General features: G+C 41.4%; 1 protein-coding gene across 15 annotated transcripts in view; it reads left to right on the top strand.

Moving 5' to 3' along the window:
- syngap1b (synaptic Ras GTPase activating protein 1b) overlaps positions 1 to 25,173 on the top strand; it is a 146,115-nt gene that overhangs the window by 100,818 nt on the left and 20,124 nt on the right. For 8 of the 15 annotated variants that reach the window (XM_032518082.1, XM_032518088.1, XM_032518086.1 and 5 more), the window contains 16 exons: positions 1,221 to 1,708; positions 5,802 to 5,923; positions 11,893 to 12,046; positions 12,411 to 12,509; positions 15,086 to 15,325; positions 16,767 to 17,102; positions 17,235 to 17,379; positions 18,838 to 18,982; positions 19,139 to 19,375; positions 20,461 to 20,662; positions 21,249 to 21,487; positions 21,815 to 22,016; positions 22,393 to 22,986; positions 23,348 to 23,785; positions 24,101 to 24,274; positions 24,667 to 24,878. In XM_032518082.1, coding sequence (XP_032373973.1) covers positions 1,221 to 1,708; positions 5,802 to 5,923; positions 11,893 to 12,046; positions 12,411 to 12,509; positions 15,086 to 15,325; positions 16,767 to 17,102; positions 17,235 to 17,379; positions 18,838 to 18,982; positions 19,139 to 19,375; positions 20,461 to 20,662; positions 21,249 to 21,487; positions 21,815 to 22,016; positions 22,393 to 22,986; positions 23,348 to 23,785; positions 24,101 to 24,274; positions 24,667 to 24,878 — 4,027 coding nt within the window. The remainder of the gene's footprint in view (positions 1 to 1,220; positions 1,709 to 5,801; positions 5,924 to 11,892; positions 12,047 to 12,410; positions 12,510 to 15,085; positions 15,326 to 16,766; positions 17,103 to 17,234; positions 17,380 to 18,837; positions 18,983 to 19,138; positions 19,376 to 20,460; positions 20,663 to 21,248; positions 21,488 to 21,814; positions 22,017 to 22,392; positions 22,987 to 23,347; positions 23,786 to 24,100; positions 24,275 to 24,666; positions 24,879 to 25,173) is intronic. The other 7 variants (XM_032518093.1, XM_032518097.1, XM_032518083.1 and 4 more) reach the window with 6 other exon arrangements.

The following is a 25,173-nucleotide window of genomic DNA, read 5'->3' as shown; positions in this document are numbered from 1 at the left end:
TCTCTCTCTCTCTCTCTCTCTCTCTCTCTCTCTCTCTCTCTCTCTCTCTACCCACGCATTTTGTCTGAATCTCTTTTGTCACTATCAAATTTTGGCAAAATGTTAGTTTATGCCTGCCTTTAAAGGGAGACAGTCAGACACACTTTACTTCCTTTGCTAATTTGCTTCACAAGTGTCGCAGTTTCATACTTTATATGCAAGTCAGAGATGTATTTGGTGGACAACCCATTTATTGATTCATCAACACGCAGTGAGATTTGTAATTCTATTCTGTGAAACATGAGGGCCATTTATGGTCATTATTTTTCTCCAAAGTCACATTCATCATACAGTGCATGCACAATATTTCCCCTTGAGCACAGTGATGCAGAGCCAGAGCTACAGTCCTGACATTTTATTGAGTTTTTCAACATTTGGTGACAGGACAACAGGGATAGGGAAGCGGAATACATTGCCAACACAGGTGACACATGTAACATATTGACGTTTAAATTTACGTTCTCTCTGTTTTTTGATGCAATTTGTTGGTTCTGTAGTGGTTAGGTCAACCAGGCCTCCTGAGTTTTGTTTCCTGTGTTCTCTAACTGTACATTTGCACTCTCTCCGTCATCCATCAAGCATAGGACAGGAGTTTATTCCCTTACTGACCAATTCAGTGCATTAGGTACCGACTCACTGACGGAAGTCAATAAGTGCTTTGTTTGTTTAATGCTCGCTCCTCTCTATCCCTGCATCTCCCAGCCCCTCCCCTCTCCATAACCTGCAGACTGTTAACATTCGCCTCATCTGATGTTCAGACAGAAAATCTATCCCTCCAATAGTCTCTCGCCCACTTTGTCAACCTTCTACCCTCCACGTGTGAAGGTTTATTTGAGTTTATGTGTGCGTAGCGCGTAGCAGTAAATGCAGCAGCAGTGCAGGTGGATGGGTTTCACCCAGCAAGGTTTTTCTTCTGCCTCGCTTACCTTTGACCTCTATCTACCGCTCATATTCTTTCCTGCCCTCTTTCATTCCTGCAGGTTGACTGTCAATAACAGCTCTCCCGTAGCTGTTTATTTCCACAATGGCCTCTTCTTTCTCTCCCCACATCTTCTGGCTCTATCTGTGTCTTGGTGCCATAATTTTTTTGTTCTGCCATCATTTTACTTTTGGATGTTTCCTTTCCAATGATGGGTATTAGAGTTTTACCTGTCAACCTTTTCTCTTTCTCTGCCTCTTAGATCATCGCGCCCGGCGGAAGAGCATAGCCACTGGGAAGCAGCCCAGCATGGAGGTCCCTCCCACTGCCCCAATTCAACCCTTCCGACAATCCGTGAGTAACCCCCACTGTTCCCGGCCTCGCTCACTGCCTCCATCCCTTTCACTGTCCCTCCTCCCTCCTCCCGCCCTAGGCCCGCCACACACCTGTGGCCACCGGGCCGGTGGCACCCCACTTCACCCTTTTCCCCTCTCCCTGCTTATCTCGCCCTCCCTCACCTTGTGCCAGCAGCAGCAGCAAAAAGGCTCCAAGAAAGGGTCTGGCACGCCCCCCATGCCCCGTTCGCTGCCCCTCTCCCCCTCCCTATCCTTCACACTTCCCCACTCGCCTGCTGCCTTCTCTTCCTCCTCCTCCTCCCCCCTTTTCTCGTATTGGGGCGGAGACTGGAGGGCTGCCAGTTCGAGTCCAGTGGCAGGAAGAACGTTTATTGCACCTTTGCCCCCTGTCGAGGTATGTGACACAAACATGGCTGAAGCAGTGACACTGGCTACGACATTTAGGAAGCCTTTAGCATGACAACATGGAAACATCTCACTCATTTCACTGTTGGCTCATATTCACAGAATTGATGGAACAGTACACAAAGGGCCATACCAGTGTGTTTGCAAGTTTTAGCTCCTTGAATACAACCTCTTTTTAAATGCAAAAAAAAATTTCCACCAGTTGAATCAGCCATTGGTCTCCATACCTTTGCCAGTGGTACGAAAACCAATTAGCAGACTCTATAATACTAAAAAAACACTTTTGTTTGGATAGTAACCTGTAATGGTAGGAAATTGTAATGACTAACTGTGATCTGAAAAAATAGAACTTGCAGCAAATGGGTTAAAACACATGAAACACCTGGTATGATTCTTTATTGTCAACAAAAGAGAAGGAATATAAAAAATGTTCTGTCACTGTTGTTATTCTTCTGGGATCATCATGTCTCTATTTTATACTAGAGACAACTTGAGACAAAGTGGGAGGAGGAGCTGGCATCGAAACACATTCTGTCTGTGGACAGAAATAATCTGTTTACTGTTTTATCCAAGGCAACATACAATTGGCACATAAAAGGGCTTAAAGGGTGCTTTGGTGTCTTATTAAGTTTGTGCAAGTGGTCTATGTTGCCCTTCTCCTTTCCATTTTAATGCTGGTGTTTAGACACTGTCACTCTAGCTGGAAATAACAGGACTTGTCTCCCTTTGCAGGAAACTTTTTACTGCCCATTCACTGTTGCTGTATACACCTTTCATAGACTTGAACATTACATGAGCCAAAAAATCCATTAGAGTAAATGTGAAGGACTTCTTTGGGTAGGCCAAAGATTCATTATTATTTCATAGTGGCTGAGATGAGTTGTCATATCAATATTTCAGTTCCTCTAATTGGATGAGGAAGCCTAAAGGGTGGGATGGGGTGTCGTAGTGTGAACTTAAGATGCAGGCAAAACTTTAAAAAAGTCACAGGCAGCCTTTGTGATTTCGCTACATCTTGATTACTGTAAGTCATCTGACACTTAAAGGCAGAAATAAAAATCTTGGCTAAAAAAATAATCCCTAAAAAGCGCATTGCCTGGTGTAGTGGTACCTGCATGCCCTGTGTATGGCACCTGGATTTACCGTATACCTTCCTAAAAATAGCCACAAATACAGTACCAGCATTTAATGTAAGCTGTGTTAACTGCCTACAAGAGACTCATTTGATCCCAAAAAATACTTCATTACAAGGAAAAGGCTCTCATTGAAAATGTCACTTAAGTAGAGGTGTGCAAGTACTATACTATATTATTAGCAAATTGTACTTAAATTAACAAAAGTAACAGTACTCATAATTGGAAATAACAGGAAAATTGCCCTTCTGAGTGTAACACAAGTATAAACTACATTGTCAAATATTTTGCAGGTTATCATATTAAATTCAGGTAGTGGGGTAAAAAGTACAATATGTACCTCTGAATTGTAGTAGAGTAGAAGTATAAAGTACCTGAGTACATGTATTTATTCCATCACACCACAATATTAAATGTGGATTGCAGCAAATGGGCTGAAACAAACTAAATGACCTCATTATTCACCTTTAAATTGGAATGAACTAACTTTGTGCATGCAAACGTAGCCACTGAAGATGAAGTTCCCCCCCTTCACTCTATTACCTTCCTTTATGTTGGTTTATTGGGATTTAGGCTTCTCTCTCTCTGTATTGAATACTTTATCATTTTGAGACCTAAAGTGTCAGACGGAGCGGCCAATCAAATTTGATTTAGTCATGCAGGCCATTAGCTTGGAAGTAGCAGATGGAGCCAAGTCTTTAGTCACATCCTCAAGACTGGCTTCAAAGCCATTTGACTCACGCGAAATGACGAGGTGTCATTTCCCTCCAGTCATTCTCCCACTTAATACTGCTGTTATGCTATAGGTATACACATTATAAATCTGAGTCTTTCAGGATGCACCTGAAAGCTGAATGAGGGAAACTTATTTAAGCAGCAGTAGACAAAGAAACCACAAATTGATATTTTATGCGTGATTTGAGCTCTAAAGTTACCTTCGCAGCTTTCAGTTTTAAGGTTTAGAGCATGAAACCAGCTGTGAAACTTCACATGTACAGTCTACAAGCGTAAAAATGTGATTGTTTAGGTTTTAAAATGCTATTAGTGGACTGGACAAAACTTATTTTGGGTGGGAAATGTCACATTTTTTAATGTAGTTTCTCTTGTTTCCAAGATATTAAGAATTACACAATATATTGAAATATTAATTACTTAATTAATAATTACTAGTGAAATGTTGCTATTTTCTCACTTGCTGTCAATGAAATACAATTTAATGGAAAAGTTTGCAGGGTTTTTATACATTTTACACAAATGTCTTGTTTCACTTGTGCCCCCTTTGAATGGATCAGTTTGCAGGTTGCTGTTGTAAAGTCATGGTTGTAGTCTAATCAGGTTTGTTGTAAACCAAGGGTCTGTCCCAATACCTACGCTTGCAGTCCTGAGGACTCAAGTTGGTGTTCACCCACATCAAAAAACTACCATCACACAGTGCACTTGTCCCACACTTTTTCTGCTACGGTTTAGAAGCAGTATTCAGATCCACAGTATGAAAATGTATCCCACAATACACCACCATCACTGTCTACATGTACATGTGCCACATCAATCCAGCTGTTGGCAGTAGCGTTCCTATAGGCAGGTTTGAGAAGGATCAAAAATCAGCAGGCATGAAGAAGTTTAAGTGTATGACGTGTTGGGTTCAGCATGAACAATATGCATGTGCAAACTTTATAGTTATAGCAGAACCACCACATGGGGTTACAATCTGCTCTTCTTGATGCGACTGATAAGAATACCATCACAGACAGTGTTAAGATAAATCTTGAATATCATATCCTTGTGTCAAAGATTTTGAGAAATATGTTGCGCCCTTAAATTGTTTATCATACCGAAACCATTAAAGTATTTTCATGGTATGTCACTTTTGTACAGTAGACCTTTGTCCTTTGAGACCAGTGCTTCCCAAAGTGGGTGCATTTTCACCACATAAAAAAATAAAAAATGACATTCATATTCCTAAAGTTTTTTTGTTGCGTTTTCAAACCTATCAAAACAAAAGAAGAGCTTGCTGCTTGTCATCGAGTTTTTTGTGAGCTCAGCAAAAATAGTGACCATCAGAACAAAGAGATGGAGAGCTTTAACATGGTAAACAGGGCTCAAAGAAATGCTGATACATCAAAAGACTGAGAGGACTGAATCAGCAAACAAAAATCAGACTGAACACCACTCGGCTAACAGCTTAATGAAGGCTCCGGCTGCTTATGGAAGATAGATATCCATCATCCAATATTGTGTTCACTGTGGTATTGCGCGCTGCCATGTAGTTAGTGGCGCGCTGCCAGTTTAGTTAGACCTGTGGGTTGTCCCCCTTGTCCTTGCATCAACAGCAGGCTCCATTTAAATGCCTGCAACCTTTTTTTGTTGTTGTATTGAATACAAGCCCATTTAAATTTAGAAGAAAGGGAAAAAATACAGCGTTTGAAATATGTCACACAACCGTGGACATTGGGACGGACCCCAACTCACGTGTCTCCCTCGTCAAGTTATTTGATCATGTAAGAAAGCTCATGTAGGACATACTGCTCAGCTGTTTGTACTGCTGAGCCTGTGGTTGGACTCTATGGCTCACCACTGCCCACCACAGGATCTTTTAGGACACTGCAGTTCCCTGTGACAAGTGGACATGTGTGGCTGTATGATTTCCTGTTGATAATAAATGTACCTTGTGTTCTCCCCCGTCATGCGTCATTTGTTTCATTTGTATGTGTCCCCATCTAATTTTGGTGTTATTTACATGCATCTGACACAAACCACGCTGACTCCATGGTCTTTATTTAACCATCACACTTTGTCAATCTTTGTATCCTCTCTTCACCACTCTACTCCTCCTCTCCAACTCACGACAAACCACTTCTTCCTTTCTGTAACTTCGCGCCATGCACATCCTCCCTTTCCTCCTCCATCTGTTTGCCCCTTGTTGTTGCTCTCCTCCTCCACCCGCTCCAGAGTTTCCTCAGTAGAAGGTTGAAGGGCTCGATCAAGAGGGCTAAGAGTCAGCCCAAACTGGACCGAACCAGCAGTTTCCGCCACATGATCCTCCCCCGCTTCCGCAGTGCCGACCAAGACAGGTCAGTGAGTAAGCGTGTGAGAGTGATTTCAAGCATTTTTACCTGGATTAATCTGTTTTATCAGGCTGTGTTTGGCTGTGTTAATCTGCAAACACGGTGTAGTTGCATTTATGTATGAAATCCAGCCTGTGTGTGTGTGTGTGTGTGTGTGTGTGTGTGTGTGTGTGTGTGTGTGTGTGTGTGTGTGTGTGTGTGTGTGTGTGTGTGTGTGTGTGTGTGTGTGTGTGTGTGTGTGTGTGTGTGTGTGTGTGTGTGTGTGTGTGTAAATGTTGTGGCATCACAAACGATTTATTTTTCCATCTACTTATACAATATTAAGTTTCTCTACGATTGAAACAGGACGTGGGGATGGGGCATGCATAACACTTAGTGGTCATTCAAAAGTGTAAACCAATTTAGTTAGGGGAAGAAATTGTATTATTGTGTTAGAACCATAGATAGGACTGTCTTGTTAGGACTACAAGTGTGTTTACTGGTACAAGAAAAGGTGTTTCATTTCCTTTTCTGTTAAAGTTTGGCCTTAAAACGCAAGAATCTATCTAGCTACACCTCTTTTTATCTCTCTCTCTCAACCTCTTTATCTCTGTCTCCATCCATCACTGTTATAAATAAATTGTTTATTTTACACTCTCGGTGTCACTTACAATTAAAACACTCGGCACCATAGCTGTTTCACTGCCGGGGCGATGAAAATACATCCCCTCTCTCTCCATGGCAACCAGCAGACAGCCATATGGTGGCTGTACAGACCATAATGAGTCAGTGGGAGATTTTTCTTAATTATACCTCCTCTGTATCATGTACATAGTTGTAGCAGCGCTGGCATTCGTCAGGCACAGCAGCACAACGGTTACACAGCGAATGTTTGAGGGAAAAATGTCCTCAGAGTGCCGAATTTTGGATTGGCCGAAGTTTTTTTGGCAGAAAAGTTATTTTGTTGGAGAAAAAGGATAATATATGACAGATTATACTATACTTTATATAATTTGAAGTTTTCAGTTTTCAAGTAGTGTTGTCAAACTGTCATACAATTAGGATTAACTAAATTGTAAATGTCACATTTCAAATTTTTAAGAACTTTTTGTTTTGGTCTTATAGCACAAAAACTCATGTCTTCCTTATCTTCTCTTAATCTACAGCTCTACATTTAGGAATGGTATGGATGTTATGATATTTTAGAAATATGCCCAATTGGGAAACAGTACTTCATTAGAAAAGGAGGTCTCCACAATATTTTGTCTATGGCTAACTAATGATTATGTTCTTAATGAATCAATTATTTCTTTGGTTGTTTTGTCACAAAATACTAAAAAATCCCAATTTTCACAATCAGAACACCCTAACACCTCACATGACATTTCACACAACTTGTGTTGCCCAACCAACAGACCAGATCCCAAATATTCACTGTTACTGTCACATAAGATGAAGATGCGCAGCCACTCATTACAATTGGGAAGCTGGAACAAGATAAATTTAAATGTTTTGAATATTTGCTTGAAAAATGACTCACTCGTCAAAATAATTGCTAATTAATTGTCTGTTAATCGACAAATGACTTATTCCACTAATAGTTCTAAGCTTAAATTTTGTCCATTCAGTTTATCTGTAAGCTCCCACTGGACAGCTGCAACCAAGACAAAGCCAAACTTCAGATGTGAACAAGGTCATCTTGATCATCTAAACACAGGGCAACAGTGCACTCAGGAGAGCGCTAAAACCTTTCCCGAGCCAGGTGTCTGCCAAGGTGCGTTTCCACATGATTTATTCATTCGGGAAGGTTGTAGATGTCTATCATCCACCGCTGGTCTGAGGAGACACAGAACGGACAAAAAAGTCAAGTCGAGGTTGTTTGCCATTTTCACAGCTTCTGGTTTACTCTGGATGTTTTCTGTCAGGCATGTCTGCAGCATCTGCAGCTTTGATCATTATTCTTTCTTTCTTTTCTTTTTTTTTATTCAGAGAGTATTTGCTTTTCAGCATGGACTGAAATTCATAAACCAATAAACAAGCCTCTGAGCTCCCAAACAGGCTCTAAAACAAGGATGTATATTTTTGCAATAATTAATTTTAACTGATTCTTCCTGCAAATGCCCAATGGGTCTCAGAGTTTCCTTCCCTTGCAGTACTGTAGGTCACATTGTCACATAACTCATACATAATTGTTATTTATGTCGTAGCCTGTTTTTTTTTTTTTAGCAGAGCTTCAGTGTCCTGTGATGACCTAAATGCAAATTAGAGCAATTTCTGTCCTGCAAAGAATAATTTTCTGCTTATTTTTTATTATCAATTATACTGTTTAGTTCTCTTTTACTTCTTAATTGTAAGATTAATTGTTTAGCCTCTAAAATGTCACAAACTTGGAAAATTCCTGTTATAATTTTCCATAGCCAGAGGTGATGTCTTCTGTTTTTGTCCAAAACCTAAAGATGTTCAATTTGCAATCATGCTGGTCAGTGGCCCTCAGCGTCTGATGCCGACGCCCAAGACACCCTTATACAGCTGTGTTCAGAATAATAGCAGTGTGTTTAAAAAAGTGAATAATGCTCACAATCCTTAGAATAGCTTTTAATTCCATAACATGCATTGGGAACACTGCATTCCAAATCCGAACATGACCCAAATTGATAAAAACTCAAACATTTACTATATAAACTGAAAAATGTCTCAAGGGATTGTTAAGAGGTATTCCAGCCCAGGTCGATTGAACTACATTCCACAAATCCTCTGCATTACTTGGTTTTGCCTCAGACACAGAACTTTTGATTTTACCCCACAAGTTTTCTATGAGATTGAGGTCCGGGGATTGGGCCGGCCACTTCATAACATCAGTCTTGTTCATCTGGAACCAAGACTTTGCTCGCTTACTGGTGCGTTTTTGGTCATTGTCTTGTTGAAAGACCCATTTCAAAGGCATTTCCTCTTCAGCATAAGGCAACACTCTTCAAGTATTTTGATGTATTGAAACTGATCCACCATCCCTGGTATGCGATAAATAGGCCCAACACCACAGTATGAGAAACATCCCCATAACATGATTTTTGCACCACATTGCTTTACTGTCTTCACAGTGTACTGTGGCTTGAATTCAGTGCATGGGGGTCATCGGACAAACTGTCTGCGGCCCCTAGACCCAAAAAGAACAATGTGGCTCTCATCAGTCCACAGAATGTTGCGCCATTTCGACTTTGGCCAGTCAATGTGTCCTTTGGCAAATTTTGACCTATTCAGGACATGTTTTTTTTTCAGCAATGGGACTTTGCGGGGGCTTCTAGCTGATAGCTTTCCTTCACATAGCCGCCTTCTGGTCGTAACAGTACGCACAGGTAACTTTAAGTCTTCTTTAAATTTTCCTGGAGCTGATCATTGGTTGAGCCTTAGTCATTTTGGCTATTCTTCGATCCATTCGAATGGCAGTTGACCGTTTTTCCCCACATCGTTCAGGCTTCGGATACCATTTCAAGGGATTTGAAATCATTTTGGCTGAGCAGCCTATACTTTTCTGCACTTCTTTATATGTTTTCCCCTCTCCAATCAACTTTTTAATTAAAATCCGCTGTTCCTCAGAACACTGTTTGGAACAACACATTTTGCTGAGTATTTCAGTGTGAAATGCACTATAACCAGCATGCACAACATTTGCTTCCTTCCTTCTTTAAATATGAGCCATAATTGACACCTGTTTCGTCACAGAATCAATCACCTCACTAATTGAATACAACACAGCTATAATTGTAACATGCCAATTATAGATTAAATTTAAGCTGCAAGCAGCGTTGGACGGGCCCTCGCACCTCTGCATGTGTCGGGGTTGCTCCTTGCGACCGTGCATTTGCGTGCCACTCAGACACCGCAAATCGTCACCAATGAAAAGAATTCCCTTCTGAGTTCAATGATACCTCACACAGGACTCTACGTCATACAGTTGTGAAAGGGGGCGTGGCCAAAGCGTAGCTTCAGCACTGTTGCACAACATCTTTCTGCCAATTTACTAATTGCCTGATTTTGTTTCAGCTCTACTTATATAGTTTGTTAGTTCAGGTAAATTTCTTTGCATAGTGTTGGCTCTCAAATGTGTTCAGCTTTAGTGTCACTGCAGTGACACTGCAGTGACACTAAAGCTCAATATTGTCAATACTTCTACATTTTAAGTGCAGAATTGTTTCTGCTAATTGAATCCTTGTTTCCAGTTTATCATCACAGGTGCTTAGGTTGTTTTCTTAGACGTGAGTTTCATCAGTCGTGACGCGTTAAAAACAATTTGCAAGAGGTGTGTGTGTGTGTGTTTGTGTGTTTGTGGGTGTGTGTGAGAGTGAAAGTGTGTGTGTGTGTGTGTGTGTGTGTGTGTGTGTGTGTCTTTTTTCCACATTTGACTCTTCCTGCGCTTCAGCACCCCACTGAGACCTTGCATAGACCTTTTTTACCTCCAGCACTCTTGCTCTCTTCTCTGTATCCTCTGTCCCCAATCCTTCCCTTTCTTACTAATCCATGCTCTCACGTTCCTCCTCTCCAAAGGATCCACTGTTAACATAATCAAAGTGATTTCCTCTGAGAGGTCTCTTCTCTCTCGATCCACTCCTTCCTCTCCTAGCCTTTCCTTCTCTCACATCCCATCATGACCTCCCCCACTCTTTCTCTTTTCTCTTCTGTATTCCCCTCAATCTGACTCATTCCACTGGGTCTATTTTTATCTCTCTCTTTCTCTCTCTCCCTCCTCGGTCCCCTACATGTATTCAGTGCTCTGTTTATGAACGTTATGATTGAACATAGACAATAGCAAAAAGAGCGCACAGGAGAAGCTGAGAGTCGGACGCAGCACGGAGGACATACAGTATCTTTTCTTTCTTTCTTTTTTCCTGATTTCCATCCTCTCTTTTCTTCTCTGAGGGGCTTCATCACACCTGACCATCCCTCCTCGCTCTCTGGTTAGACTCACTGCATGTCATCATGCGTATGTCATACGGTGTAGTGACTGTGTGCTTTACATGCCTCTGTGCGTGCATATGTGTGTGGGAGTAAGTGTGTAGGTGAGCATGATGGATGGGCTTTATACCTTTTCACACATGTGTCTCAAGACTAACCATATATTAAGAATTGTCTTTAAAATGTTTTTCCTGCAGGGGAAAGCCTGGAATTATCTGTAAAGACAGCTACGTAAATACTGCTTTTTGCCCCCAATCATCTTTGTTTTGAAAAAAATTGACAAAAAGATAAAACTCTGTATACTGTATAATTGCTGACACGATACGAGCAATTATGTACATTTCAAACAAGGTTATAATGAGCATTTTCTGAATTTTCATTTGGATTGTCCCAAAAAACCAACTACTGCATATTGTGCTATTAGAAGCTGGATCAGTCAGTCCACTTCACAGCTGCCTGTTAAATTATTAACAGTGAATCGTTTCAAAAATGTTCATTATTTTTCATGTCCTGAAGTGTAGCATCTACTCTTTCTCTCCCTTTGGCTCTTGGCGATACAAGGTTAATACTGTACTGCAGCTTTGACTATTTACTTGCCGTTGATAGCCAGTTAAAATGTTGGAAAGTCAGAAATACTATAAAGTCAATGTAGGAAAAATCTTAGCAGAACCCGGAATCCAATTGTAGCAGTTTTCCTGCCTAAGGCTACAGTAAGAGTAGTCAAAGCTTTTCCTATGTTGTATATTTGGCTGATATTCAACTTTGCAGACAGACACATCTCGTGTTACCAGCTGATTGTCTTCTTCTTGACACTAGATATTCATAGATAGATACTGGGGAGGAGTTAAAACCCCCTTTATTACCATATTTCAACATATCGTATAGCAGTTATAAGTTTGTTAGTACGCTGAGGTTTAGAATGAACATGTTTTCATACATTGACAAATAGAACTTTCCTGTAGTGTACACAAAACCAAAGTGTAATGCAACCTTCAATAAAAGAGCCTCCCCTCTCCACATCTAACCCCAACTATCACTCCTCCCAGGACCCGTTTGATGCAGAGCTTCAAAGAGTCCCACTCCCATGAGTCCTTGCTGTCTCCCAGCAGCGCTGCCGAGGCGCTGGACCTCACTCTGGACGAGGACGCCGTCATCAAACCTGTCCACTCGAGCATTCTGGGACAAGAGTACTGCTTTGAGGTGAGAACTGAGCTGCACAGCGTGGACAAACAACTGTACACTCGCACACAAAGCGTTAGTGTACAGAGCAGTACAATAGCACCCGAAAAGATGTTGTTCCGTCCTGACAAGTGCCAGTGATGTTGAAGAGAATGTGATTTGAAAGTGTTTTTACATATGGGGAATAAAAGAAACAAGGACACTGAAATAAGCCCTAGTCCCTAATAATTTGCTGCAGGAGTCTGTCAGCTTTTTTCATATTTCCATTAGTGGAACATGACAGAGGTTGAGAGTGAATACAAGACGTTGTTTTGGCGCCTTAGTTGCAGTCTCCATAGTAACTAATGGCTGTGGTTGTTGAACTTACCATTGGCTATAACCTCAGGTGACTACGGCATCGGGAACCAAGTGCTTTGCGTGTCGCTCAGCTGCAGAGAGAGACAAATGGATCGAGAACCTGCAGAGAGCTGTCAAGCCCAACAAGGTGAGGGGAGAGAAAGGGATGCGGTAGAGGAAGAAAAAAAAAAGGATGATCCCTCTGTCTGTGTGTCTCTCTCTCTCCTCCCCGTCTCCCGTTGTTGTCTGTTTTCAATAAGAGCACACCGCTTCATTTCTCTGTGTGAACTCCATCCTTGTGTCTGTGTGTGTCTGTGTTGAACAATTTAGCCGCTTCTCCACGCAAATATTAAAGCTGCACAAGGTAATGTTGTTGGGTGGAGGATCCAAATTGCTGTTTTTGAAAAGCATTGATAGCCACAAATCAGGTAATGTGATGTCAGTAAATTGCACACAGCAGGCTTATGTTTACCAACCCAGCGTGTCTGTGATACTTGATACTGAAGGATACTGCAGGGACAAGAGGCAACAGATTGAATACTAGTGAGTCCAGGTCCCTTCTCACTGTGGGCCTCATGCAAGAAACAATTGAAAAAGACTGAAAAGATTGGTTCTTAAAGAGCCCTGTAGGAGTAAAGAGATTTATGGCATTCACCAATTTTTTCACACTTAGAATTTTCTTTTTGGCCAAAGGAAATTCATGAAAAGGTCCAGACCTGTATAGATGCCTTTCCTCATTTATTTGACCTTTGCTCTTAATACCTTTAATATGAATGAGTTTGGAGTATAAATATGATATAGTGTGTGTGTGTGTGTGTGTGTGTGTGTGTGTGTGTGTGTGTGTGTGTGTGTGTGTGTGTGTGTGTGTGCGTGTGTGTATACTCATTTGAAAGTTAGGTTTAAGGGTTTTAAGATTGTATGATTCTTTTTGGCATACTTCAACATGCATATAGTAATATTTTATGCATGTTATGTTGCACCTTCCAGTGAAACATTGGCTACTTTCTAGGCTATAATATTATCCCATATAATATCTCCATGACTATAATGTCTCCTTGACTCTTATATTAGTCTAAGATGCACCTCCTTGTGCATTTGGATGCATTTATCCAGTAAAGGGAGTTTGGCAAATCCAACTTGGATCACTCAGACAAACAAACCTCACAAAAAAAAGAGCGGTTTAGGATCAGAATAGGAAAATATTCTTGCATGAGGCCAAATGTCAGTGTGTTCATATCTGACACCACGGAATGCATCTCTACTGTAAGATTTAAGCAGATATAATGGTGTATTTTCACAAATATTTCCTAGTGCAGCTTTAAGGCTCTGTGACTTTATTTCCATCCTCAGCTTTAAAAAAAACATCAAAAAGTCTTAGCCTTTTATATCAGCTCAAAAAACAATATCCTAATTTTTACCCAGATTACATAGTTCTGTAAAAGTGTCCCATATCCCCCCTCACTGTTATCAAAAAAGTGAACAGGCATGCAAGAGATGCCGCTTTGATGGCAACCAGGGACTAAGAGTTATTAAGCCAGACTGAGATGAAACATCGCCTGAGCTGAATGCCCTCATCCAGATGCTTGGGCCGCGGGGGTGCTGGCTGAGTCATGGAGCTCCAAGGACTCCACACGGGGACTCTTTCCAAAATCATCCCCCTCCTACCCCTAAACACCATGCACCGTGCATCTCAGACCAGATGCACCGACAGAGATAAGACTTACTGCAGAGACACAGATTATCGTTATGCTTCTTAACTTTCTGGAGCCTTTTAATTCCCTATTTGAGCTTTGATCATTTGTTTTTTCAAAAGGTGAGCATCCACTTCAATCTTGCCTTCATGTTTACTATTTTTTTGGAAGTAAAATTGAGATCTGACTGTAACTAAGGAGGATGTAACATGATATCAATGCGCAGGACTCGGGCACATGCTGGTGATGCTTCACTGTTCGTGCACTAGCAAACTGAGCCACCAGATGCCCAGCACATTTAAACTCAGACATTTGGAATTAATTAAGCCTTGTGTTTGGCACTGGTTATCAAAGAGCATACAAATGGAAAACTTAACTGTGGATCTAGCTGATGCTCATATATTGAGTTGCCAAATATAGGACTTAAATAGCCTGAAGCAAACGGGGCTAACAACAATGGCATTTGAACCCAATTGAAATGACTCTCAACCCCCCGTTTGCTAAAACATCACTCTGCAATCAACACTGCGCTGCCATGGGGGATGTCAAATATAGCTTGGGCTTTGTGATCACGATTAGGAAGTGTAGCTGTCTACAGAAACATTACCACCATTGTTTGTCCCGTGTCTTTGCAGCACATGTGCATTGTGTCATTTGTGTCTTTCTACGTTTAAGTGAATTACTTTTTTCAGCCAGTGAAACCACTCATCTACTCTTATCCTCCACGTTGTCTTATCTTTCTTCTCTGTCTGTTTCTCTGTCATGCTGTTGTCTGCCTCTGCATTCAAGTCCAGAATGGAGAGCAAATGATCAAGTATAGCCTCCGATCCACCAGCTATTTCTTTCCTGTCATTTACTCCCGCAGGCTGACCTGCTGTCACCCATTATTCATCTTCTATTACCATATCTCTGAACTATTCTTCTTTGCTGTTTGTCATGCCCCCCCTCCCACATTGTATCGTCTTTTCTTGGAAAGCGTCTTTAATGACAGTGTATACTTGACCTTATTTGACCTGACTTCATCTCCATGCAGGACAACAGCCGGAGGGTGGACAATGTGCTCAAACTGTGGATCATCGAGGCCCGCGAACTTCCAGCCAAGAAACGCTACTACTGCGAACTTTGTCTGGACGACATGCTGTATGCACGCACCACCAGCAAGCCCCGCACCGACACCGTTTTCTGGGGCGAGCACTTTGAATTCAACAACCTGCCAGCCGTCCGCAACCTACGCCTTCATCTATACAAAGAGACAGACAAGAAGAGACGCAAGGTGACAAAGAGATCTGTAGGGTAACATGGAGGTCTGACAATGGCTAGCTTGACAGAAGCACTGTAGTTGTGTTTGGTTTATTTGAGCATTTTGTTGCTCATAGATGTGCTAGGATTTTATAGCTTAAAATGACTCAATCACACAATTATACCTAAAATTCATTCTTAAGTGGCTATAATGTAATACAATTAATCATATAACTGTGACAGTGTTAAAGGGGTTACTCGATGACCCTACAGAGAATTATCACCCAAACCTGGAGCTCCCCAGGTCATTGTTTAGCTGTTCAACCTGCAACTTTACTGATTTTGGTCTCTCCTCACACCCAGGGTCATTTTTAGCCACAGTAGGCAGCTATTTTCAGCAAAAAAGCTCTAAAAAACAACTTTACAGTACCTTCCCAGCACCAAACAGCAGACACCCACAGTTAGAGACTACTTGGTGGAGCATTTAGCAGCTAATGAGCCGGATATTTCCCTCAGGAGATGGTAAGGACCACAAACAGAACTTAGTGTGAACATTGGACTAACATTACTCGGAAAATGCTGGGTATGTAAATAAAGACCAGTGTTTTAACAATTTCACCATATATTAGTTATGAGGTGATGAAATTCCTGAAAGTTAATTTTAAAGTTAGAAGTCAGTAGAAAGTCATTCTCAGCCATTGCACAACATCATTCTCTTCCATCATTTGTATAACAGAAATGAACAATTTGTCTTATTCGATTATCACTTTAACAAAAACATGGAGATGAGAAAATAACGTACTGTGAGGATGTAACATTATACAAAATAGCTGCATTGTCATTCAGTGGTTTAATAATAAAATAGCCAATAGCAAAATGGGGTCTTGTCTGTGATGGCATTGCTTTTGTCTTTGTCATTTGCTTTAATGGCTTCATAACAAAACACTTATGAATATGCAAAATCCATAGTTTGGGTTGCAAGGAAACTGCAGTGAGTCTGTTCAAAAGCAGAGTGCCAGCTCAAAAGAAAGAAAATGTAGAAACAATCGTAATTGATGACATAATCATTGAGTCATTGCCATGGATCAACAAACCTATCAACCCCCTGTGTTAAAGTCATTTTATGTTATTTGGCATATTGTTTGGCATTTTAAGTTTTGTCACTTTTGGAAATATATTTTTTAAGCAAAAGAATAAATAATGAGTCACAAATATGATAATTTATTTTCCAAATTCAGTTGAGAAAGAGCAACACCCTCATAGCAAAACAACTCCTTTCTAGCTTCAAACGACACTGCAGGGATCTAGTGTTAGTCTTGCTATTCATTACTTATTTAGTAAAAAAGCTTTAAATTAAGTTTTTCTTTTGAGATTTTAGACTTTTTATGAAATGCTCACTGCGGAGCTTCATAGGAGGCCCATTTCTTTGACACATGCTTATCTCGATTAATATATTTTTTTTCTCTCTCTCTAAGGAAAAGAGCACATACTTAGGACTTGTAAGCATCCCCATCTCAAGCATCACTGGACGTCAGTTTGTGGAGCAGTGGTACCCGGTCATCCAACCCAGCGTCCTCACCAAGGGAGCTGGTGGCGGAGGGGGGAAGATCATCAACGCATCCCTACGCCTCAAATCCCGCTTCCAGACCATGAACATCCTGCCCATGGAGCTGTACAAGGAGTTTGCAGAGTACGTCACCAATAACTACCGCACCCTGTGTGCTGTGCTGGAGCCTGTGCTGAGTGTCAAGAGCAAAGAGGAAGTGGCCTGTGCATTGGTGCATATACTGCAGAGCACAGGGAAAGCTAAGGTAGGCACACCTCTATGTGACTAATCTGTATGTGAAAATTTGCCAAAACAAAGCTTTTTCAGTCCTTTTTGTATTTCTGCGGTAAACATTATTATAAGAAAGAACAGTAATTAAGTTCCTTCTTTTGTCTAGGACTTCCTGTCAGACATGGCGATGTGCGAGGTAGACAGATTCATAGACCGAGAACACCTTATCTTCAGAGAGAACACTCTGGCCACCAAAGCCATAGAAGAGTACCTCAAACTGATCGGACATAAGTACCTCAAGGATGCTATAGGTGAGCCAGAACAGTGGGGCATATGACACTGGATTTTGTCACTGTATAAATTGAAGCAACTGTGCAACACCAAATAGAAACTGATTTAATATTCAGGACATTAACTTTTGGAAGTGTTGGTATGGCAGAACTTTTATTTAATGGAAAAATCCACCTTAAGATACTGTTTCTGTGTCAGTCTGCCTCCATGTTTTTGCTTGACGAGAGCAATTTGAAAATTTTCCACCTTTTCATATCTCTGCACATAGTTTCATGAAATATTGAAGTATGTGATTAGCCAAGTACAGCTCAAGTGCCTCCGTCTGTGCGATCAAAAAACAGCTCTTCTCAAAAGTAGAGAAATACAGCCCCCCTAAAGGGAAGGACATACAGTATAATATATTGTAGTCATTAGCCTAATTTTAATAATGAATGGTTTCACAAACACATACAAAATCATAAGAAGAAGAAATACTTTTTTATTGATCCCCGGGGGGATTTTTTAACATTACACACAGGCCTGACATACACACACATGCACAAACATATACACATGCATTGATGGAGAGATGTGAAGGGCAACTAGGCAGTGCCCAGAAGGTGAACTAGCACTTCTCAAACTACCAGTCCACACTCCGTACTTAGTCTGTAGGGGGGCTTAAAGCAGCAACCCTAGTTTCACGAGCCAACTCCCCCACGAACTGAGCTCTTGCCACCCTGACAATAGTATTGTAGTTTGGAACTACTATGGTCAACCACCACTACTCTTGATACATTTAAACAGGAAGTTGAAATTAGACAAGATAATGTAATTTTATGGTAAATGTTAAAAAAAAATACAGTTAATTAAAAGTAACATCTCAAACTGCTTTACATCAAATGGTATATAATTAAAAATACATCTGAACAAATAAAAGGCGGAAAACCTAAATTAAAATATAATAATATCATATATTGATAATATAATATATATAATCAACTAATAAAAGGGTAGAATGATGAGAACAAACTTTAGATTAAGATGAAACAAAATTTAAAAAAATACACCACTTTAAATGTTGTCCTTTTGTAGAATCTCTTCTTGTCCTAAATTAATTTCAAGTAGCTGCTGTAGTTGTTACACATCCATTCTGTAATATGTAGACTGCTCCTTTCTTTACTTAGAATTACTTTCTACTTACACCATTTAGTTTTGGTTCAAAGTAAGTGTTTTGGCTCAAAGATACAGCCTACTAGAGTTGTTTGAAGGTTTGACTTCAACTTACAGCAGTTAGCTTGTTGGCTAATTAGCCTGCCACCCAGGTTTCCCAGCTTTGTCTTTGTTTTACAGTCATGACTCTTTACCCAAACTGCAGCATGTCTTATGGCAACACTGCGTTCGGTCTGTTGAATTTGCTGCTTTTTACTCTCCCATAACAACACTGAACTGATTTTGGTGATTTCTACCATGTTGCTGTTACTAATGAAATGTATTTTTAGGGGAGTTCATAAGGGCCTTGTATGAGTCAGAGGAAAATTGTGAAGTGGACCCCATGAGAACACCACCCTCTGTGCTCCCAGACCACCAAGCCAATCTCCGAATGTGCTGTGAACTAGCACTCTGCAAGATTGTTAACTCCCATTGGTAAGTAGCTATGCAGTGCCTTGTTATGAGTGTGTCTATTCCTATCTGCTATTATAAAGACACATGAGACTTCAGATTCTTTCACAGGGAACTGGAGAAACTCCGACTCTCCACAGTTTGTTTCTGTTCCTGACTTGTAGTATATCCCTTTCACAGTGTTTTCCCTCGAGAGCTAAAGGAAGTTTTTGCCTCATGGAGAGTGCGCTGTGCTGAGAGAGGTCGGGAAGACATCGCTGACCGTCTCATTAGTGGTTCCCTCTTCCTACGCTTCCTGTGTCCTGCCATCATGTCCCCATCACTCTTCAACCTCACCCAGGAGTATCCCGACGAGCAGACTTCACGCACGCTCACCCTCATCGCGAAAGTAGTGCAAAACCTGGCCAACTTCTCCAAGTCAGTTTTATTTCAATAATTTACAGCTTTTACACTTTGCATCCAGTTAATCACCACTACACACCAGTACACAAGACATTATACAACATGCTTAAACACCAAGCATTCAGTCAAAACCTATAATCAAAAAAACATAGAAGCACCCATCTCTTCTTGTAGTACAAAAAACAGGCCTTTATTTCTGAACTAAAATGATAATTTAGTGTTCATTTGTGAAGTCAATTAAAATAAATGAAATACTCAAATATTTTCACGTTTAAATATGTTCGGTTTTATCTGCAGTGCTTAAAATGTTTCTAAAATTAATATCTGGAATCCTCTTGGAAAACAATAACAACATACGCATAGTTTACCTGCATTCATATTTATAATTAAAAAAAAATATCAGACACAAGCTTGACTAAAACAAATGGACACAATAGTAAATTACCGTGTCATTTGCATAAAAGCATTATCATAGCAAGACTGAAACATTTGTATCCAATTTTATTGATTAAAATGGATAAAATTAGTGGGCCGAGGACTGAACCCTGGTTTACATTTCCAGACACTTTCATTACTACGTAACAAGTTTTGTTCTTTCATTCTGTACCTATGAAAAGTATCATGCTTTGAATAAAATCAACATACCATACATGAATTTCCATTATAACGCTATTTTGTTTAAAAATTGTCCCTAATTTTCCATTATATTGTGCTAAAAACGTGAAGTTCCTATATATGGACCCCAAATAGTATTAATACACGCACCGCTGTGCTGTAACTAATAATGTTAATTTGTCTCAGTTTGGTTTATTTGGCTCATAACCACATAGTAAGTGATGTATTAAAGGTACCGTGTGCAGCTCTCATTTTAAACCAACACATTTGTTTATATTCATGGATTATTCTCCAAATGTACTGTAATTTCTTGGTCTTGACAAGATGGCAGTCAACATAAATTATCTTTTTTGTAAGAAAGAGAATCTCAGTTTAAAAGTTATCCTCAGTTATCACCACTGTCATGTGTTGGACAATTGTTTTGTTGTTCACTTTCTATTCTCTTTCATCTCCTCAATGGCCTTTTCTGTCTTTCCCACCTGCAGGTTTGGCAATAAAGAGGAGTATATGTGTTTCATGAATGAGTTTTTAGAGATGGAATGGGGCTCCATGCAGCAGTTCCTGTATGAGATCTCCAACGTGGACAGTGTCAGCAATGCAGGCGGCTTTGAGGGATACATTGACCTGGGCAGGGAGTTGTCCATACTCCACAGTCTTCTCTGGGAGGTCATAGCTCAGCTCAGCAAGGTAAACCCAAACATGACACATCATCTATGCTATTATAAACTTTTTTTGTTTTTAGATTTTTCATCCTTTTACACAGGATTTCTCTAAAGTTTTCATCACGAATTTGTATCAATTATTCATTGTTTTTTTTTGGTAATACTGCTGTATTTTAGATCATGTTACCGTACAGGGATTAGAAACTTACATTGTACTCTCATGTAAAGGGAAATAAAAAATAGCTACACGTGATAATACATTAGTCCAGTACAAAACCACAAGTAATTACGGCTTAAATTAAATAAAATTTTCTAAACACATTTCTGAACACAAAAGTCATATTTATTTCAGAACTGTTGCATTGAATAGCATTACATTGTGCAGGTTATCATGTTATTGTGTCCACCCCCTGTACATCACTTCAGGTTTTATTACCAAGAAGCCAAACTCAGACTCCAGTTTCAAAAGTGTCTCAGACTTCGATAAATGAGGTTATAAGTCATTAATCAGCCTTGAGCCGTCATTAACTTAGGTGGAGGATGACATATGGCATTTTAATGAAACCCTTACACTAGATAACTCAAAAATAAACTATTTTTTAAATCCGCAGCAAAACTCAGCAAAACTGGTTTTCTTTGAACCACAGGATGCTATCATCAAACTGGGTCCTTTGCCTCGCCTCCTGAATGACATCAGTATGGCCTTGCGTAACCCACACCTCCAGAGGCAGCCCAGCCATCAGACAGACAGGGTGCAGGAGCGGCAGACAGACAGGCTGCTATCACGACCAAGCTTCAACAGGGGCATCTCATCAGAGTTCCAAAATCTCATGATGAGGGATCTTAATAGGTCGGTGACGTTTAACACCAAATGTTATCATCAACTGTCTATCTGCTTCAAATAACTTCATCATCAAATTATGAAACTTGATTTATGATTTCTCTGGTTTTGTTTTTATGTTCACTTATATACAAGATGAAGGAAACCAGTGACTACATTTTATCCTAAAAAAAAAAAGACTCAAAATAATTCAAAATGATCAATCGATTATCAAAATTGTTGCGGATTATTGTAGATCAACTAGTCGACTGATCAATTGACGAATCATTCCAGTTCTAATTCCAGCTTCGTCTCTATCTTCAGCTTTTGTTGGCCTTACTCACTGCTGTTCTCCAGCTCTATAGATATCACGCGCTTGCCTTCCCCCACCTCCACCGGAGGGGTCATGCCATCCCGCTCCCAGATGGGTTTTCAGGACCGTGACCAGCTCCATCGTGCGTCCTCCAAAGACATGTTTTACGTATCACGCCCTCCCTTGGCCCGATCCAGCCCGGCCTACTGCACAAGCAGCTCCGACATCACGGAACCAGATCCTAAGGTGAGTTTTATCATACTGATTTGGGGAACCATCATCCCATCCACTAGGTCTATCTTTATCAACGTGAGGTTAGTATGACGTGCATGTTAGTCATACCTAATAGAATCTGCCATCGTGTGATCGAGGCTGTAGTATATCATGACATCTGCTTTTTTTCCACTGATTCATCACGCAACTCATCCTAGCGGTATTTCCTGGGAAATACTTTGAGGCATTCCGATATCCAGGCCTCGCGGTAAAAACACCCGCACCACCCTCACCCATATCATCCGTGGCCAAGTAACATACATAATATCAGGGGGCACAATAGCCTCACATTCCCCTCATTATTTAGATGCTCAGTGTCAATAAAAGCGTATCTATGATGGACCTCCAGGATTCCCGAATGAACAGCGTGTCTAACCTGCAGTCGGTGGACATGCTCAACTCCTCCCAGGCCTCCATCGCCGGCATGGGCAGCTTCGGTGGGCTGAGCAGCGGAGGCGGTGGCGGCCTGGGGTCAGGCCTGAGCAGCCAGCTGCGGGCCGGTGGGAGGTTGTCAGCTGGCTCTGGCGGCTCCAGCATGTCCGGCGGCCTTCGGCTGAGCCAGCTGAGCCAGATGGGCACCACCACCGACTCGCTATCCCAGCAGCAGCAACAGCAGGCCGCCGCCATGCGCTACCCGCTTTCCTTCCAGAATCCCCTCTTTCATCTGGCGACCGCGGATGGGCCTCAACAGCAACAGCTCCATCACCAGCACAGCCGGGCTCAACCTCCAGCACCCCTGCTCCTAGCCCCAGAGCCTGATCCCTCTCACCCAACCTACATGCCACAGTTCGCCCATGGGGGGTTCTCTCGCAGCGAGGACCTGTCCACCCTCAGGACCAGGGACAATCACCTGGGCCAACCCAGCATCATCCACTCACACAGCTACAGTGACGACTACAGCAGGGCTGAATATGGACGCAGGCAGATGTCCACGCATGTGCAGGTACATGTGTGTTCATTATATTCTGTGACTATGTTTCTTTTAAATTATTCTGATGGCTTTAAGGCTTCAACTAACAATATTTTCCTTATCGTTTAATTGATTGATTTTTTTTAAATTTAGTGCATAAAAAAATTAAAACTAGTGACAAATGGCAATCAAAAATTTGTGGACGGTGGCCATGCAACTGAAAAGACTCATCAATCAATCACTTAAACTAAACTTCCGGGATCCCACTCCCAACCATCGCAGCCTCTAGCATTATTTTTGACACGGTGCTCATTCAAGTTTAAAGAAGCATCATCTGCCCCAGAAATAACTGAAAATGCTAATTATGCTGTTATTTTCTATTTTTCTTCCTAAGGATAACCTCCAACAGCAACAACAAATGATGGGCCTGGCCTCCCAGACAGGAACGTCCCACTCCTCCCTGGCCACCACGCCCCCCACCACAGTCCAACCCGTGCGCCAGAGTTCTGTTGCCCCGCCTCCCATCCAGCGTGTCAAGTCCCAGACCTCCCATCAGCTGTCCGTCAGTGCGGCTGCTGCACCTGCTGCTCTGGCTAAAACACGACCGCCCAGCGGCAATCTCCTCCAGTCACCGGAGTCCGGCTACGGCGGAAGGCAGCACGGATCCCGGCAGCTGTCCGTCAAAGACAACACTGCCCCGGGGCTGCCCCACCAGCAGAGCTCTGTCAGGGAAAGCCAGAGTCCACAGGGAACCACCAGTCAGAGCACTCAACAGTCACCACAGCAACAGCCTCAGCAACAGCACTTGCTCAAGCCCACCATGAGCAAACAGGTAACATTTGCACGCTTTGATTTTTTTTTATTTCTCTTTATTCTTCTCTCCTGTATTTTCTATCAGCACCTGTGCGTCTGACTATTTCCCAACAATATGTGTAAGATATCAGTTACTGTATTTGGCTTTTAATTGTAAATGGCACTAACATTGTCAGGAATAAGGGTTTGAGTCCCAACAGGGTCCAGCTAAAAATGTATGAACTCTGAGGCCCTCTGCATAAAAGCCTGCAGAAAAATAGCTTTCTTATGAAACTGAATCTCCTCAACTTAAGAACCTCATGTTCTCATTCACTTTGCTGGCCTTTCTCCCCAGGGCTCCCAAACTCCATCTACCCTCAATCCCCCAACCCCAGCCAATGAGCGAACGGTGGCCTGGGTCTCCAACATGCCTCATCTGTCGGCTGACATTGAAAGTTCGCGGATTGACCGTGAAGAGTTCAAACTGAAGGAGTACTCAAAGAGCATGGATGAGTCACGCATGGACAGGGTAGGTATCTAGTTTCAGAACTTCCCTTTACATAAAAAAACTTTTTTTTTAAATTCATGCCCATAGGAACAATGAGTCATGTCCGTCATTGCTGAGCAGATGGCAGTCAGATCTGGTCTCAACACAAAAGTGCAGAGGTCTTAAAGTGTGGGAAACAACAGCCATCAGCCAAGTGTTTAAATCTTTTTCAGTGTTTGGTAAATTTACTGTACATCAGCCTTTTCATTTGGAACATTTGGAATCTGCTTTTCACTTTCCAGTATGTTTTGTAACTTAATGAATGTGCATAGACATCTTTCAAATCCGCCAGCCACTGAGAAATCAAGGCATGTGAACACTAAACCTGGTTTAAACCTTACTAATTTAGCATTCTCTCCACCTCTCTGCCTCAGGTACGGGAGTACGAGGAGGAGATCAACTCCCTGAAAGACCGCCTGGTGATGTCCCACAAAAAGCTGGAGGAGTACGAGCGGAGGCTCCTCACGCAGGAGCAGCAGACCAATAAGATCCTCCTACAGTACCAGAATCGACTCGACGACAGTGAGAGGAAGCTACGGCAACAGCAAGTGGAGAAAGACTCCCAAATTAAAGGAATAATTAGCAGGTAAATGGTGGCGGCTGTTGGGATGGAGGGCAAAAGGCAGCTTAGACCTTATGTGTCCGGGAGGCCATTGGCGGGTGGCATTGACTTTATCTTTGTATATTGTGATGCCTTTAGTGAATAGACTTTATGAGTTTTCTTCCAAATATGTGGAAAAAGTGACATTCTCTCAGATAAAGATTGCAAGCATTAATTAAAATGCCTTTGAGGTGCAAGTGGAAGCAGAGGTCTTTGGTTGACAAACTACAACTTTAGCATATATATATATATATATATATATATATATATATATATATAT

The sequence above is a fragment of the Etheostoma spectabile genome, chromosome 6 (assembly GCF_008692095.1).
Source record: "Etheostoma spectabile isolate EspeVRDwgs_2016 chromosome 6, UIUC_Espe_1.0, whole genome shotgun sequence".
In the NCBI taxonomy this organism is placed as follows: domain Eukaryota; kingdom Metazoa; phylum Chordata; class Actinopteri; order Perciformes; family Percidae; genus Etheostoma; species Etheostoma spectabile.
Note: the sequence above shows the minus strand (reverse complement) of the source record. Positions and strands in the feature narration are given on the sequence as shown.